Below are 17,299 nucleotides of genomic sequence, written 5' to 3' on the forward strand. Positions count from 1 at the left end.
TACAAAAAGCCTTCATCGATGTAAACACGCATACTTAACCTCCTATTAGGTCTTCAGCTTTAGAAGAAATATCTTTCTCTACTTGTGTTTCAGTTGCATGAAGACTATCTCCATCATCTCTTAAAAGTTCATCCTTTGACCCGTAGCCCTGGTCTGACTGACCACCTGTTTGAAGGAATACAAACACATGCCTCAGATTTGGTTTTCTTTCCTAAATTAGTTTTTCAATAAGAAAATAAAAGAACTGAAATTAATTTGTTTCACATTTTGTTTGTGAAGTTTATAGTAAGATCACCAAAATGCTTAATCTGTGCACAGATCTACTTGGTGAGACAATTGGGCTGTACAATCCAAATTTATTTTTCTAATTATTATATTAAATACAAATTATTCCCCAAGGAACACTACAGTGATTAACTACTTTTAATGCACTGTATCTCCTTTCATTCCTTTCCCTTCTCGTTAGCATGAAATATTTCATTGCTGAGCAAGTTAAATTCTCAATTGCATCTACAAAAGAAATTTAGACAAGTGCAACAGTAATTAAGCAAGCTTCTAACAATGAATACATCCCTGAAAAGAACTGTACCATAAACTGTGCTACATCTTCGTGCTATAGTGCAAAGTATAAAATTTAATAGAAAAAAAGTAAAAATCTGAACATTTTTAAAAAGTCTTGTTCCTCCACAATACCAGTTAAACTTGACAGCTGCAACTCATTCTTAAAAAAAAAACAACAAAAAAACCCAAACAAAAAACCCAAACCCAAACCAAACCCCAAACTAAACAGTTTACAGTAGTCCAAAAAGTCTGCTATAGGAAACAATCCAGAAAGACACTCTTTTCTTTGTTATTTTTACCTGAAGTGCTGCTGCATATGCAAAAGTACAAAAATACTATATGGGACACATCCCACAGTGACATGTTAAACAGGATTATTTATATGCCTCAGAGTACCTGTTAGAATACATGACAGTATTTAAAAAGATCAAAGTGTAAGTAAGTTACTGAGTGTGAAAGGTTTTAGGAAGCTCCATAAACTTGAGTGACAGACATAATTTATCTACAAAGTCATATACATATGACTGCTGTTTATTTTACCAGCAAAGAGGAAACATGTAAAAAAAGGTTTAAATTTAGAAGTTTGAGCAGCCATCAATTATTACATTTGCCTACTATATGAAAAACCTTTTATACAGAAAAGTAAGTTCTGACATTCTTCGGTCCTTATTTTCTCCCTATCATCATTTCAACAATGTTAGTATCCCTGTTTTGCACAGAAGTGAAAACACCCTATCAATAAATGGGTGAATTACCTGCAGAAGTAACATTCAAGGGTAGAAATAATGCACACGTGCATCCAAGGCTTCACACCATATAAGTCTGCACCCCACACCATGATAGCCAAGGACAAATGCGGCACCCAAGAGACAGCAAAGAGCAAAAAGCAGAGCAACAAAGAGCAGAGAGAAGGGAAGTTCAGTAATCTAGGCAGGCATATCAGATGAAGCAAAGGAATCAGACTCAAAGTTCTCTTTACAGAAGGCCTCAAGACATTAAAAACATGAAGAGTGTGCAAGAACCACCTGTACATTAAGTTTTGAAATACACACAGAAACGAAGTTTAGTTGAGACTGTGCAAAGGTAGGATGTAATCAGTACTATAGCAGATATGAAGAACCATGAATTTTGTCTTGCCATCTCAAGTGATTAACTTCCTGTGCACTGTTTTTACTACAGTTTGTCTGGAAGAGTGCACACCGAGTTTAAAGCAGAGTTTTTCTTCAGCTTTTCATCTGTCTTTCCATTCCCAGGGTGTCTCATAAAGGCTACAACAAGGTTCTGATAATTTCTATATTTGTTTCCAAGTTTAGCAACTACTATGAAGAAGCTTCAATATGGCCTTTAAAAGCATAGTTTACTATAACCAAACATAACATATTAATTCCAGGAATGCTGATTAGGCCTTTCTGGATTACCATCAAGGAGCAACATTCTAAAGTGTTAGCTTCTAATCACCTCAGCAACTTTCACTCCTTTCCTTTAATGCAGAGAAAGGTTTTACTCACACAGACATTTCTATAAAAAATTACAATATGCAAAAATTGATTAAACTCTTATGTCAGAGGCGTCATACCTTTCTGAAGATTAGCACAAAAAGCAAGGTTCATGAGACCACAGCAAGACATTTATTGTAACATAACAGTACTTCTGCTACGGTAAACTCTAAACTAAAGAAGTAGCATGATCGGCGGTGAAGGAGTAATATTCAACAACAGTGTACTTCTTTGTCTTTATGTAGCTTCATTCTCTACAGCCTCAAGAGGGGAAGGTGGTGGTTGTGAAGGAGAAATCAACAGGAGACTAGAAAATTTAGCCTTTTGGGGGACTGTTAGTAGTGAAACCCAGCAGAATCTAGTACCTGTGCTAGAGTGATTATCAATGGAATCAAGCCTGACTAAGTCACTGACGAAGACAGTGTGCTCCCCACTGTTAGCATCATTAGAACTATCCACGCTACCATGGCTCACCATGTCCCCATCACTTCCACCCGTGGTACTCCGCAGAGCTAAAGACATGAACGAGAGCTGGTTAGTAAGAGAGGATTTAACTTTTCAGGTTTTTAATCAAATGTAATATCTTCAGACAACAGTAAATACTTTTGCTTGCACATATAAAATACGGATACGAAATTCTAGCAAGAGAATTCAGACAATTCTTCAGCATGCGAAAGACATTCTAAGACTGTTTCAAGCATCAAGTTGTCAATTATCAATTTTTATACACTTAAGGAAAGATTTTCCACTTGTAAAAGCCACAATGTTAGCTGCAATCCCTCAGAAAGCATGTCATGCTCTTCTTCAGCAGAAATAAATCCATTTCAACTAACTTATTACCTGATATCACAGGTACTTGTAGGCTCCGCGTCGATTTCTTTAAGCACTGCCTAAATTGTGCTGTGCCACGAACTACATTTCGTACCTTTGTCCACAGGAATACGCCACTGCGGTTACTGCTAGGCCAAGGAGACTCTAATACCGCCTACAGAAAGAAATATTGCAATAATAAAAACAGTAAGAAAGTTACACTAAGAAACACAGTATTGTGAGGAGCTTTTGTTTCCATACTCAAAAAAGGCATTTCCTGTCAACCACGGGAAGAAGGACAAATATTTGAGTTTTTATGAGCTGTTCCCTTTTATCCCACAGTTCTGGATACAATAGCTGAGTAACAACAAACACTGGATCAAGATTTCTTTAAGTAAACAAGGTGGGTTTTATTCTTATTTATATACTTCGGTAGCAACAAAAGACCATAGTAGCACCTCTTTTCCTATTACATTACATAGTTTACTTTACTAAGAAGTTTCATCAACATATTACAGGAACTTGGAAGCAAGGAAAAAAGGGGGAGGCTACTTCAACTAGACTAATTCCAGTCTTCACCCATCCAAAGGATCCAGCTACCTTAAAAGGATACACCTAGGAACAGACGGTTTTGACATGGAAGCACTAGAATCATAGAATCATTTAGGTTGGAAAAGAGCTTCAAGATCATCGAGTCCAACCATTAACCATGCCCACTAAACCATGTCCCGAAGTACCCTGTCCACTCGCTTTTTTAATATCTCCAGGGATGGTGACTCAACCACTTCCCTGGGCAGCCCATTCCAATGTTTGACAACCCTCTCAGTAAAAATTTTTTTTCCTAATATCCAACCTAAATCTCCCTTGCCTCAACTTGAGGCCATTTCCTCTCGTCCTATCACCAGCCACCTGACGGAAGAGACCAGCACCCACCTCACTACAACCCTACTTCAGGTAGTTGTAGAGAGTGATAATGTCTCCCCTCAGCCTCCTCTTCTCTAGACTAAACAGCCCCAGTTCCCTCAGCCGCTCCTCATAAGACTTGTGCTCCAGGCCCCTCACCAACTTGTTTGCCCTTCTCTGGACACGCTCCAGCACCTCAATGTCTTTCCTGTAGTGAGGGGCCCAAAACTGAACACAGCACTCGAGGTGTGGCCTCACCAGTGCTGAGTACAGGGGAACAACCACCTCCCTGCTCCTGCTGGCCACACTGTTTCTGATACAGGCCAGGATGCCATTGACCTTCTTGGCCACCTGGGCCCACTGCTGGCTCATATTCAGCCGGCTGTCAACCAGCACACCCAGGTCTTTTTCTGCCAGGCAGCTTTCCAGCCACTCTTCCCCACTAGACAGGTTCCAAAACCTGGAAATGGAAACACTATAAATGTGTATTTCAACGGAATTTTTGGTTAGCCAAACAGCACAGGAACATACACTTAACAATGTACAACCATACAGTGTAGATCCAGTGAACCATAAGCATGTCCAAAATGATTGCTTGCCCAACAGAATCAGCAAATCCAAGGGAAGAGCTGGAAGAAACAATCTTCAAAACATGCTACAGGACAACAGGAGTGACAACAGCAAGACAGACATTGGTCCGGTATCCCTTGTCAACACTTCTCTTACCTTATTGTAATAACCATAGGTGATGGCATTTGGCTGTATTCCAGCATTTTTCATTTCAAAGAGGACTCTCACGGCCTGAACAGGCTGACCCCACAGTCCACAGAGCTGCATTACAACTCTGTAGCAGACCTGACAAGGTACAGAAATGCAAAAATGGACTGATGACAAGGATTTTGAAACAGCTTCAGCTCTTCCCTGATTTTCAACTTTTACACATGTAAAAGGGAAAGCCATGTGAGAGCAGCTACTCAGTACCTAACACTCAACAGCCAGAAGAGGGAGCAAAAATTAAACAGGAAATCACACGAGCTGAAATAACATCAGCAGTCACATTGTTGAGAATGCTTAATTTTTTTCCACTTGGCTCTTCTGTTTGCAAAATAAACGAGGGAAGGAAACGCCCACACAAAAAGCAGGATAACTTGCTGCTGTGTGCCTGTGGATACTACTGAAAGAATGGCATGCTGCACACAAACACATTATCCCTTCTGTTCAGTAACTGCAAAGCATTAATTCAAAGTGCATTTAAAAAATAGGGATATTCAAGAACTTCCTGCTTGAAGAAGTCTGGGAGAAGTCTAGCAACACTTGAGCCAGCTGACACTACACTGGTGACAAAAAAGGAAATTAATTTCCAGTTGCCCTAGTTAAGCAGACTTCTTTAAGATCATGACAAGGTGGCTTCAAAACAGGTGAAACTGTAAGTATGCTTAACCTGGTGGTGGCAGTGAAACACACTATATTTGGACCTTGTCTTCTATTCCATGTTCATGGTAATGTGGTTTTATTCGCACTTGCCTCATCTAGTGGTTCCACATCAGTTTTCCTCATTTTAATTAGAACATCATATGCCTGTTGCAGTGCTTTGACCTTGGGATGTGCAACTCTGATGTAGGCTGGCAGACAAATAAACCATAGGCTGTAACTATGACTGAAGAGACACTTAGCCCATTGTGGGGGGCTTACGTAATACTTCTTGGCTAATTTATGAGCTGTTTTTATCTCCTGTAAGGGTGAAACAAAACAAAAAAGCAGACAAAAGATGTAACATCCTCAATCTAGAAGCCATTACTAACTCAGATACAGGCTTCTTAAAAGTAAGCATTTAATAATAACGGACAACATTCAGCTGAAGCTCCCTTCTTACCAGTCTCTTATTAAGGCTCTCTGCAAGCAAAAACTAGCATCACAATTAATCCTCTTCTTTTTTCTCCCCCATTCAAGTATTAATTTTAATTTCCTTTTGTTCTATATTACACTCTAAAGCTTAAAAATGGGTTTGCTAGTAAACTGTAATCTCAGATGCTAATTTGTTTATTTGTTGCCTACTTTCTTTTGCATGTGTTGATCTCAGTAGTTACAAAGACTGAACCTCTAACAACATTAACTTACAGAATAAACAGGTAGTGGCAATTTTACCAAAAAACTTCATATCTTTCAGTGTTCACACAGTGATTACGTAAGACTCATCTGACCTGTTTTGTCCTCTTTGCCATGAGTGCTGGACTATTTGAAATGCTGCTTCCAGCTGGGTGTCTGCTGAAGGAGAGCTTGAGCTCCTGTGGCCTGTCGAAGAGCTTGAAATCTAGTCGTGGGAAGTTTTTATAGCTATATAGATATTAAAAAAACCCAGAAAATAAAAGATTTCACATACCTGCTCATAGCAGGAAGGCCATACAAAGACAACTTGCGTGCAAGGAACTGACAAACAGGAGAATAAAGAATCAAGGGGAAAAAAAATAAAAAAAAAAAAAAGGAAAGAAGATAGCGAGATCCTTTTAGTCTTATTCACACAGGTATCACAAGAGGATGCCTTGGACATTAAATCTCCATAGACAATGGAAACAAGAACCAGACTGCCATCCATGCCATGAAGGTCACGGAAGCACAGATGATGATTAACAAGGACAACGGTTGGAAACAGAACCTTTGTGACCTCCAAGAGAGACAGGAAGAAAAAAATCATACCCAGAGTGTCTGAAACTCCACTCTTCCTGCACAGGGTTGAAAAACACTGAATGAAAGAAGTCTGAAAAGTGGAGTGGGTATTTTGTTCTTTCAGTTCATCAGCTGCAGATCAATAGTACTGGGCAGATCCATCACCCACCCCCTGTCATTCCCACTATGAAACAAAATACACAAAAGTGGCTCAAACAGGAAGAAAGAAACTGAATACATGAATTAAAAAGTATTACTATAAAGTTGGCAAGAAGTTACTGAAAAACTGAAACCAAAATCCTCAAGCCCTCAAACATACACACACAAAACCCACTGACTTCTAGAGCTTCAGAAACTTACCAGAATCCAGGCAGTTCATATCTTTATAAAGATTCTTCTGAACATTATATTAAGGCAAGTCTTGCACCAAGATGGAACATCTGCCCCGCTTAACATCATAAGCATTCTAGTTTCACTACATGTGGCTGTTTAACTTGTACCTGTATTTTGGCACTCGCTCCTGTCCGTCATCAGCGGGAGGTTCTGGTGGCATTATGAACACTGTGTGTTCACTTTTTTGTGACTCATCAAGCTCAATCAACCGTGCATCTTCAACAGAATCTACATCAACCTGAAAACAGAGTTTTTACTCTAAGTACAGAGATTGGCTTTTGGATAAAATGTCCTTTTTAACATTAATTATTTTAGTATATGTAAAAATATACTTACTATATACTGTATTTGATTATATATATAATATATATAAAATAAATTAACTTTTTTCTAATTACTCAAATATCAAGCCCACAGCCTTGTCTTTCCATTTTTATTTCACGATCAGATATCCCTAAACATTCTGAAGGACAAAGTACCTTTTCTCCTTTTTCTGTTCCTTTATCTGGAAAAAGCTGGGAAAAGAGAAAAAAAAAAATTAGTTCCTTCTCAACTAAAAAAAAAAATCCTAAATAATTCTACCAAAGCTGTGTCATTTACTGTAATATTAAATAGGAAACACTAAATTTTCATACTACTGTAGAAGCAATTAATCTTTTCTTCAAATACTTCCTTTGCTGAAAGTAAGCAAATGCAGTAATCAGCATGCTTTCAACCTGTTGACATTAGCTACTAAATACAAAATCCTAAATCTATCAAAGGAAAGTGCTTTCATTTAGTTTAATTGAAAGAAATTGCTGTTTTGTAGATATTTTCTGCAAAATTCTGACAATTTAAGTATGCAACACATTAACAACCTGCAATAGTATCAAATTATTAACAATATTAAACAAAGAATACTCTAGATGCATACTGTAGATGCATACCCCCATCCTCAGCAGAAGGAAAAATAATGGCAAAAAAACTTTTAAACACTTATTTTGTGGTCTGTTTACAAGTGTAAATTTGATTGGAATCAATATTAAATCAAAAACTCAGTCTATAAGAACTTGGTATGAAAATGAAGGTTCTGTCCAGAACAAATCATATATATACACACCTCAAAAAACCTCCATATAATTATTTAGCTCCTAGTTTTTATATTGTGAACTTGGCATTTTACAGATGAAGCTATAAGCTCAATAACCCATCTAGACTAGAACCATGCTGAAGAGACTGCTTCAAAAAACAAGAAAGGGTTACAGCAATCTTTCTCATATAAAATACATGCAATGAAAGGGGATCTTATCTACATAAATGAGATTTGACCACAAGTGGAGCACTAGGCATGTTTTTGCGTTTTAAGTTTAAATTGTGTGAAAAAGAGCAACAATGCCGATGAGCACTGGTAGGGAGGGTGATTTAACTTTTAAAGGGAAGACATGGATAGCATTGTGCTAAAGTGTCAGCTACTGGTATTTCTCACATTATCTTATAGCTTGACATCCTACAGGGCTTTAATGAAAGTTTCCTCCATCAACACAGACAATGATGACCATGCAAGAAGATGAAGGAAGAAAATGACTCAGAAATAACCACCAAGAATGCCAAACCCTCAAAACACTTGCTGCAGAGGATAACTACCTTTACAACTAAAAACTAGGACAATAATACAAAATGAACAGAAGCATATAATTTAAAAGTACTGCTACATATTTTTCACCTTTTCTATGCAGTCATCAAAAAATGCCAAGCCAGTATCCTTGTCACTCACAAAACTACACTCTTCAATAAAGCGGCTGAATATCTGCGTTTTGGTGAGATGTGTGTAGAACTTTGTATAGGCACGGTCTCTGCTTTTTAAAAATCCTGGTTATAAAAAAGAACACACAACTAAATAGCAGTTACGATTTCCACAAGAAGTTAACATATGAAGTGTCAACATAAAATATTTAAAGTGCTATTACATAAAGTATTGGCTTCATCAATAAAAACAACTATTTATCACTACTTGCATTCAGAAGATTAAAATGACAGCTTTTTTTTTAAATAATCATTTTTCACCATAGATAACAATGCTTGGCAAACAATCATCCCTATGTAATCCGCTCACTGTGTTTGTTGACTTTTTGTGGAAGAAAAAGATGATGACCTCATATAAAAGCAGAAGTATCTAACAGTTAAAACAATACTAAAGTAAAAAATATGTTTGTTATCCTAAGAGGTGATGGGCCTGAAAATATTTAAGACTTTCCAAACCTTTGACTAAAAAATCTCTAATCAAATCTCTCTGCTAGTGACTAAAAAAACCCAACCCCAACCAAAAAAAACACAACCCAAAACATCACCACCACATACAAAACAAAATACCTGTGACATTTTATCTAGCATTCAGCCCATGAACCGATCTGAAAAGTTAAGGTGATAACATGAGGAAAACAAAATGACCTTTGCTGACTATTGTTTTGTTATGTTTCTAATCTCTGCCCTGTTCTCTATTATCTTCCCATTTTTATCAAGAACATTACTTTGTTCTTCATTACTGGGCTTCTGGCATTTTTGCTCTGTACAAATTGAGAAATATTCTTTCACTCCCAAGAACTGCCCTTACGGAATATGCCATGCAGAGACTACACCATGCTAGTGAAAGACAGCTTTTCTAATACCAGAGCCATTGCAAAAATTGCAGTTCTTTGTGCATATATCAGTGTTCTAATCAACTTTGAATAGTTTAACTTCATACAATTGCAATCTTAAATATTGCCAAGAATTGTACAACAAAAGGGAACTTTGACTTTTTAAAGTTAAGCAGCTCCTCAACCCTAAAGTTGTAACACTGCCAATGCTATCAGCAGCTGGTTTGCCTCACCCTCACCTTGATGATCAAACAAGGAATCAGCAGCAGTTGCTTTATTTGAAGGTGCTTGCGTGATTGGCTTGAGGAATGTTCTGTAACCCTTTAAAATAGATGCCATGAAACGGAGAAAAGCTTCCTGGATCTCCATCTCAAGTTCTATCATCTTCTTCTGCCAGGAAAAATCTGCCTCAATAGGAGTCATCTCCACTGCAGAGCCTTCTTGAGTTTTCCGGTGAACTAGCAATGAGCAACATATACAATCCTATATTAAAATTCAGTGCATTCAAACAGGTAACTTTTGCAAGATGCTGACAACGGATTTTTCTTTTTTCTACTTGCCTATATTCAGAAGTGACAAACGCTAGAAATCCTATGATTGTTTTCCAATTGATGTGACCCATATAAAAGACAGGTTACCTCAGGAGTTGATTATGTGTTTTTCTAACTCATCCGGTCCTCTGGGACATGAACCAATGAGGAGGATCTCAGTTGAGTTAATGTTACCACACACCCAACTGAATGCAGTCTTTCAGTAATATATCAACACAAAGGAGCATGTTTTCCCTGTTCTGAAGATTGCACATCTAGAAAGAAAGGGCCTAAATCTATTTTTCTAATAAAATTTCTAACATTTTAGTACACCAAAGGGTAGAAACAAGTAGATGACATTCAGAGTTTACTCTTGCACTCTTGAAAAAACAGTAGCAGGTACTGCTGGAAATTATAGTTCCACACTTTTCATTATAACAAAAATATAAATTATTGTAATATAAATATATAAATATAAATAAATATCTATTATAGTATTGCCAAAATAGAAAAACTATCTATCTATCAAAGATCACTACTTCTGGTTAAGTTAAAACTAGGCAGCAGTTCTGTATCAGGTAGATTGCATGACATTCCCTGCTGATAAAACCAAAAGCAAAGTTGAAAATTTCTAACATATGAAGTAAAGGCTATCTGCAAACAAATTATAGAAAATTGAGGCAAGAAAATCTACCTGTTAATTAATGCACTTTTCTGTTTCGGTAACTTACAAATTTTATGTATCTTGTATACCTATGAGGCTATCATTGTCTCCTTCTCCATCATGATGCAACCTAACATACTCTGAAACAGCTTACCTTAAAGAGCCTGTCTACAGTCAGAAAGAAGCAATATCTGAGAACTGTTAGGTCAGCTACAACTTTGCTCTTACCTGTCTAAGTCATTAGGCTGAAGATGGTCAGTTTTTCTTTTTCTTTTGACAAAATACTTTGTCAAAATATAGTTACTTATTTTTGTAGAATAGTCATTATCTGAGATATTCTGCAGTATCGGCACAATAGCTAAGATATTCAACATTCTTTTATTCATATGCCCGTTTCCTCTATTATTTTTGATCAGAACTGTGAATATTGTTCTAGGTTGAGATCCAAACGTGTTTTAGCTGAATCTTTGTTTAAATATTATTTACTCATGAGTAAACACTAAAAAAAAGCCTAAATTTTGAGAAGTCACACCAAAGAAAAGAAAAGTCTAAAAAAATAATTCACACTACATATGATAGAATTAAGTCCTTACATTTATATACTAACTATAATTTAAGACTCTTAGGTGTGTATCAGAAAATTTAGTAGTTTTCTTTGAATATTTATTTTCCCTGCTTTAGGCAGTTTCTGTTCTTACCCCTTCCCATTTTATTTTATATATTTCACCTGCTGCCAGCTGTGGGTGCAGTTTCTTTAAGGTGCTAAGCAAACTTTTACAAGGCTTCTTAGGAAACTGCTTCCAGTTGGTGCTCTTCTTATCATCTGATCTAAAACACAGGGGAAGGAAAAAAGGATATATAAAATACAGACCATATAAAAAAGAATAGCTTCCACACCCCTAAGTTGCTTCATTTTCAGAACATAGTAACTAAAAAAAAAGAAATTGTTTTGAATAGAAAGAAATTGTTACTGTCCATATTTGTCAAAATAAAAAAATGGGAGTGACATAACTCAGGATTTCATTTCTTCAGTTACGAGTAGCATTTTCTCCAGTCTGTAAGAAGGATCTGTATTAAGATTTGATTTAGACTTTTTAGTTGAAGTCTCGCTTCTAGATGAAGTTTCACTTAGCTGATGTCCCTTTCAGAATTTTATCAGTCTTGCTAATATAACTTAAGCACACTAATCTGTATGTGATTACTATGCAAAGTCTACACTACCTTAAACCTGCCATACTGCTACTGATACAAATAAAGGCAGTTCAGAATACAACATGAACTTGTTCCAGCAAAATGCTGGAAGACCAGTCTGGTAGCTTTATGGTCATTTGGTACACTGTAACATGTCTATGACAACACAGTTCCAGCTTCAACCACAGGCTAGCAGGGACCAGGAAGACCGGCAATTCAGTTCACAGTTTGAAAATTATGTGGTTGATTAAGCAATGGGGTAAATTGGCCTAAAGGGATGCTCATCTTTGTTAGAAGGACAATGGGTACAATGCCAGACCTTGTTTAAGCAGTTAGATATAAAGAGAGAGAGTAGGGAGTAAATCCTGAGAACTCCTACGCCTCTTTCTGGAAGGCAGAAGGTGGGGGACAATTGCCATAACAGAGAGTACAGCAAACCTCGTGGCCAAAAGACCTAATCAGTTATTACTATCCGAGTTAACGCTGTCAACGCCTGTTTTGCACTTTGCATCAGTGAAATGTTTGTTCAATTATTATTTGCTCAACTGGCACCGACATAGAACTATCTTAGAAAGGAAGCCAAAGTTTCAGGAGTTAAAGAAAAGATCCACTCATGTGAATGCCTTTGCCCATTTTTTTCCCCACCATAATGGCATGCCTATAAACAATATAAGCAGTACTGTTCCAAAAATGCAAGGAAAAAAATGTTGCTATAAAAATAAAACAAACTCTCAAATCTTTGCCCTAAAAAGGCTTCTTTCCTTAACCAGTTTTCAGTGTTACTTTCACAGACATAGTTGAAAACATCCAAAAAAAGACATTAAGGAAGCTGCTGAATGAATAAAAGGCCTTCAGTATTTTTTGGCAGTAAATAAATCTCCAGTCTATCATAAGGAAGATAGCAGCAAACTTGCTCTAAAAAGACACTAGACAGACAGACTGATATACTAGAAAATACCGAATTTTTCAAATGTTATGCTTCTAGTACGCAGTCTGTCAAAGTAAGCAACAGTCCTGTTAAATGCTTTTAAAAAAAGCAGCACTGCCACAGAAATAAAGAGAGGCAGAAACAGATGTGGACAAAATAAAATGGAACATCAGCCTTTACTCACTAATAATGTGGTATTTTAGAATTCTGTATGATCTTCAACACAAAGGGCTTTATTTCATTTTACTTACACATCTCCAAGACTGAAAAATATCCTCATTTCCAGGTTTAAAAAGTTTTATAATTTAGGTACCAACACCTCACATTTACCTAAGTCAAATGTTACAGTCAAACAAGTGGTACAGATGAGATACATGTAAAATGGGCAGCAAAAAAGATCAGTTGACTATTGGAAGAGAAATGGACTTGTAAGACAGTAAAAGAGAAGGCGCAAAAATCTTTCCAGTTGAGTGCCTCATAAAAGGTCAGCCACTGGTAGGTTTTTCATTCAGTAACCAATCCGAGTAAAGTTGGTACTTCGTCTTTCTAGCACTCATCCCAACAGAATCTTGACGTCCTTATCACCTTACTAAATCCCCTGTTTCTAGCTCCTTCATTTTTCTGCAACCCAGTCTTCAACTTCCATTCTACTTATGAACAAAAATATTCAGGTATTTCTCACTGCAAATATCTTCATATAAAGAAGTTATCTTCCTTGAGTTTCTTCAATACATTCTTCTTTCACAACACCTATTATAATTATTCTTTTGGTGGCATAATACTTTGATATACAGTGACAAAAATGCATTTTGCAGTGTTTTTAATGGGGACCTAGTGGAGGGAGAAAAAAACCAAATAAAAAATAAACACAGTCTGCTCCATTGTTTACTATTTCCTTTGATGTTACTAATAAAACAAAGCATTTCAGTAATGTAAAGGAAACATTGCTTCAGTAGAGGAAGGGTCCTTTTGACACAATGAAAATCAAGAAAGCACTCAACTGACCCATAAATCAAATGACTAATTCTAACTGAAGTTAGTAAAAACAAAAGTCAAGAGTTAAAAAATGACATGAGATGAAGTAAAACTATATTTTCACAGAGAAAAGATGTGCACTTTATTTAGTGATGTTCAGCCTCATACTGAACTAGCTTAGATGCCTCTTTCTATTTATGATCTAATTAATTTAAAATGGAAAGGTTATTCATAAAGTTACTAAATTAAACACCTGAAACAACTGAATTTTCAATTCAGTTATTTGTACTCTGACTTAGATACATTACAGAAAAACAGAAGAGTTACTCTGAATTAGGGTATCCTCAAGGTGTGAAGAAACTGTTCATGCAACACCTACACTTTAAGAAAAGCATTAGAAATGTAGTAATTAAGTGACAGTATTAGAGATTGAATGTAGTTGAGACACCAAATTTTGCTTGACTGTTCTCACCAGAAATTTGGCTCTTGTAACGTCAGAAAAATTTCTTTATTGCAGAAACATTAAGTGCCCTGAGTGCAAGACAGCATCAAAAGCTGTCATGAAGGGTCCTGAAGAACTCATGTTCATACCAATAGTCACTGAACACAGGCAAATCAATTTCAAGGTGAAAATGAAAGAAATGGTGGGGCATTAAAAAAAAAAAACAAAACAATTTTTCTTCCTCCTTTCTAGCTTTTATCCCATTTCCCTAATCAGCAGTACTCGAAGTAGAAAATAAACCAGAACACATTACCTTTGTTACTAAATTTATAGTAACATCTGCATCACATTTTTATAAGTAGCAGCAAGTGTTGACCCTTGACTTACTAAGTAAGTTTTAATTTGCTATGAAGCATCAGAAATGAGAAAAGAACAGAGGACAGTAAGAAATGAACCATCTTCTGAGCATTTCAGCAATCTCTCTATCTACAGATAAATGTAAAAACTCCATAGAACTTACATGTACACCATGTTTGTGTCTAAGTCAATGCACACAATATCCTGTGGTGGATCATACAGATCAAAGTATCGTGAATCAACTCCAACAATAAATGGAACAGGTGCACTGAGTACGGTGGCCAGAGACAAAGGACAGAGAGGGATATATGGACATTGCCACTGAAATGGAAATATCATCTGAAGGAAAAATTAAATGAAATCAATGCATTAAAACAAGACAACAGATACTGTACAATAAAACCTAAGAAGTTACATGCAGCAAATTGAAATTGCTAGAGGCCTTGTAACACTGTCTGAAAAGAGTCTTCAAGTTTGACCACTTATTTATGACACATCTCTTAGTTACCTATGCAAAAATATTGATCATTCTAATAGTTATAGTATAAGACATGCTAGGGCACTTTAACTAAAGGTTATTGCTGGGAAAAATGATCATTTAGTGAATCAATCATTTTAACCTAAAAAAGCCTTGCAACAAGTGTGGAGTTTGAACCGATTTTGCTCTCTGCTGTACAGAACACTTTGTACTTACAGCTACTACAGCTTCAGCAACTCCTGTCAACACAGCTGGTCTAAGAGAATGGAGGAGGATCTTGCCTTCTAGTAATACAAAGAGCAACAGAGTGGCACAGTTTTCCGGTCCAAGATTCATGAGCAGAGTGCTAAAGTTTGCTCCACTAAGGGGTGGGTGGGAAGGGGGAATAGAATAAGAATGTTACAGGATGTTAAAAAAAAAAAAAAAAAAGTCACTGCTATCAAACTTCAGACAACTGTTTGGGATTAACTAGTTGAGTGCTGCTAATAATCCCACACATCAAATATCTACCTATCTATTTAATAGCTATCACCTCAGTATGAGACTTGTACTGCCACAAAGAAACCTAAATTCAAACTCTATTGCTAAAGAAACATATGCTACTGCTGAGTTTGCATTGTTTATCGCAATATCTCATATATACACAGGCATCTTTTCTTCATAACAGTAAAACAGATCTAACTGGTTAACAACTAATCCGAGCACATATAACACCAGTAGTTTCATAGGATGGATTGCCTCAGGCAAAAATTGTGAACTAGAGTATCCATTTGATCTTAGAATGACAGTATCAAATTCTAATACTAGTCAAGCAAAATCAATCCATCATTCTGATATCAACATGCATGTAGTTTCTACAGTTTAGACTCCATTTCATTTGTTTGGACTGTAGACATTTAGGAATTGTAATGACATCTGTAAGAGCACAGGGGTGTAAACTCTGTCCTTAGAAAAGTGCTTACATGTTACTTTGCAGTTTAGTGGCTGGCTGCAATTTTTCACTTAAGAGTCTGTGTAACAGATATGATTAAACATGGGATTCTTCTGCATACAGAATTTTACATTATAATGTTTAAGGAGTGAGGAGAAATAATAATAAAAAAAATATTTTGGTTTTTAACTTAAAAACAAACCAAAAATCAACAAAGCCATCCAAACAAAACCCCATGTCAAAATCATACGGACATCCAGCCCAGAAGATGCAGGCAGTATCCACAGAGACTGCATCAACTTTCAAGCACAAATGTAAATTTTTAGGTATGCTTCTGAATTTCTGAAATGTTTGCACACTCATGCATTGACTGATTTCACATAACTGCTTGACGTAAATGTCTCTCTTGGATCCAAAAATGGAAAAAAACCCAACAGTCTATATATGCTATTAGAAGAAAGTTTTGCTCACTACACAGGTTCTGAAAATACAAGATATTTAAATACATGGGGTTTTTTTCATCACAGCCTGCTTCTTCTTTCTTTTGAGTTTCTACAATAATCTCACAATTCATCTTTACTTCAGGATAATGAGTGATATTATTCTTCCACAAGGGACAGGTCTATGTCAAAAAGACAAAACTGTAGAATATAATAAATGTGTATTGAGTTTTGTCTTTATAAAACCTAATGTTGCAGTAATGTTTGGATTCCTTCTATGACTTATTCCCATTTGCATCTGAATTTTTCAAGTAGCATACATTTAAAGCATTAATAATGATACCTTAATGGCAATGGCGTAGAAACTGGCTGAGACAATATTAATGCATCATGGGCAGAAAGCTGAAACACATAAAGTAGTACGTGATTGATATGGACAACTCCAAAGTTAATAAACTATAATATTCCAATATAAATGTATATCCATAGTCTCATAAACTGCCTGGCAGACAGAGTCACAATGTCATGTAAGAGATGCAAATCAGAGACAATCTTTGCGACTTGTGTTCCATAGGTCAACAGAGCTTGTATTAGTCACTGAAACGATTCTCAGAAGTTACAGGAAATTGTCTGTGACTCAGTGTTGAATATGTGACTGCTGCTAGGTGATTAAACAGAGAAGCACAAGAGACAGTGCCTCAGGGGACTAACCTTTGACCCATAGAAGTGGGTGGACAAGTGAAAGACAGAAAACAAACAACCCCCCCACTGAGGTAATGCAAATGGTGCCTATAAAATGAAAGGATAACATATGCCAGAAATTTCAAAAGCGCAAGTAGGAAGCTGCTGCCACCCACACCATCTGAAGTCTGAAATAGTCTCCTTTGCTAAGTTACCCCAGGTTTATACCAATGAAAGAGA

The 17,299-nt window shown here is 36.5% G+C and overlaps 1 protein-coding gene across 4 annotated transcripts in view; it reads right to left on the minus strand.

The window, feature by feature from the left end:
* Positions 1–17,299, minus strand: part of DENND4C (DENN domain containing 4C) — a 79,083-nt gene that overhangs the window by 23,429 nt on the left and 38,355 nt on the right. For 3 of the 4 annotated variants that reach the window (XR_007505185.1, XM_049796531.1, XM_049796529.1), the window contains exons 8-21: positions 16,722–16,780; positions 15,224–15,368; positions 14,693–14,868; positions 11,364–11,464; positions 9,682–9,900; positions 8,530–8,675; positions 7,307–7,342; positions 6,935–7,065; positions 5,972–6,104; positions 5,295–5,501; positions 4,497–4,625; positions 2,898–3,042; positions 2,423–2,569; positions 40–165 (exon numbers count right to left, since the gene is read on the minus strand). Coding sequence is in view for 3 of the 4 variants with exons in the window: in XM_049796531.1 (XP_049652488.1) it covers positions 40–165; positions 2,423–2,569; positions 2,898–3,042; positions 4,497–4,625; positions 5,295–5,501; positions 5,972–6,104; positions 6,935–7,065; positions 7,307–7,342; positions 8,530–8,675; positions 9,682–9,900; positions 11,364–11,464; positions 14,693–14,868; positions 15,224–15,368; positions 16,722–16,780 (1,900 nt within the window). In the remaining variant the exon portion in view is untranslated. The remainder of the gene's footprint in view (positions 1–39; positions 166–2,422; positions 2,570–2,897; positions 3,043–4,496; positions 4,626–5,294; positions 5,502–5,971; positions 6,105–6,934; positions 7,066–7,306; positions 7,343–8,529; positions 8,676–9,681; positions 9,901–11,363; positions 11,465–14,692; positions 14,869–15,223; positions 15,369–16,721; positions 16,781–17,299) is intronic. The other variant, XM_049796532.1, reaches the window with a different exon arrangement.

This window comes from Accipiter gentilis, chromosome Z (genome assembly GCF_929443795.1).
Source record: "Accipiter gentilis chromosome Z, bAccGen1.1, whole genome shotgun sequence".
Lineage (NCBI taxonomy): Eukaryota > Metazoa > Chordata > Aves > Accipitriformes > Accipitridae > Astur > Astur gentilis.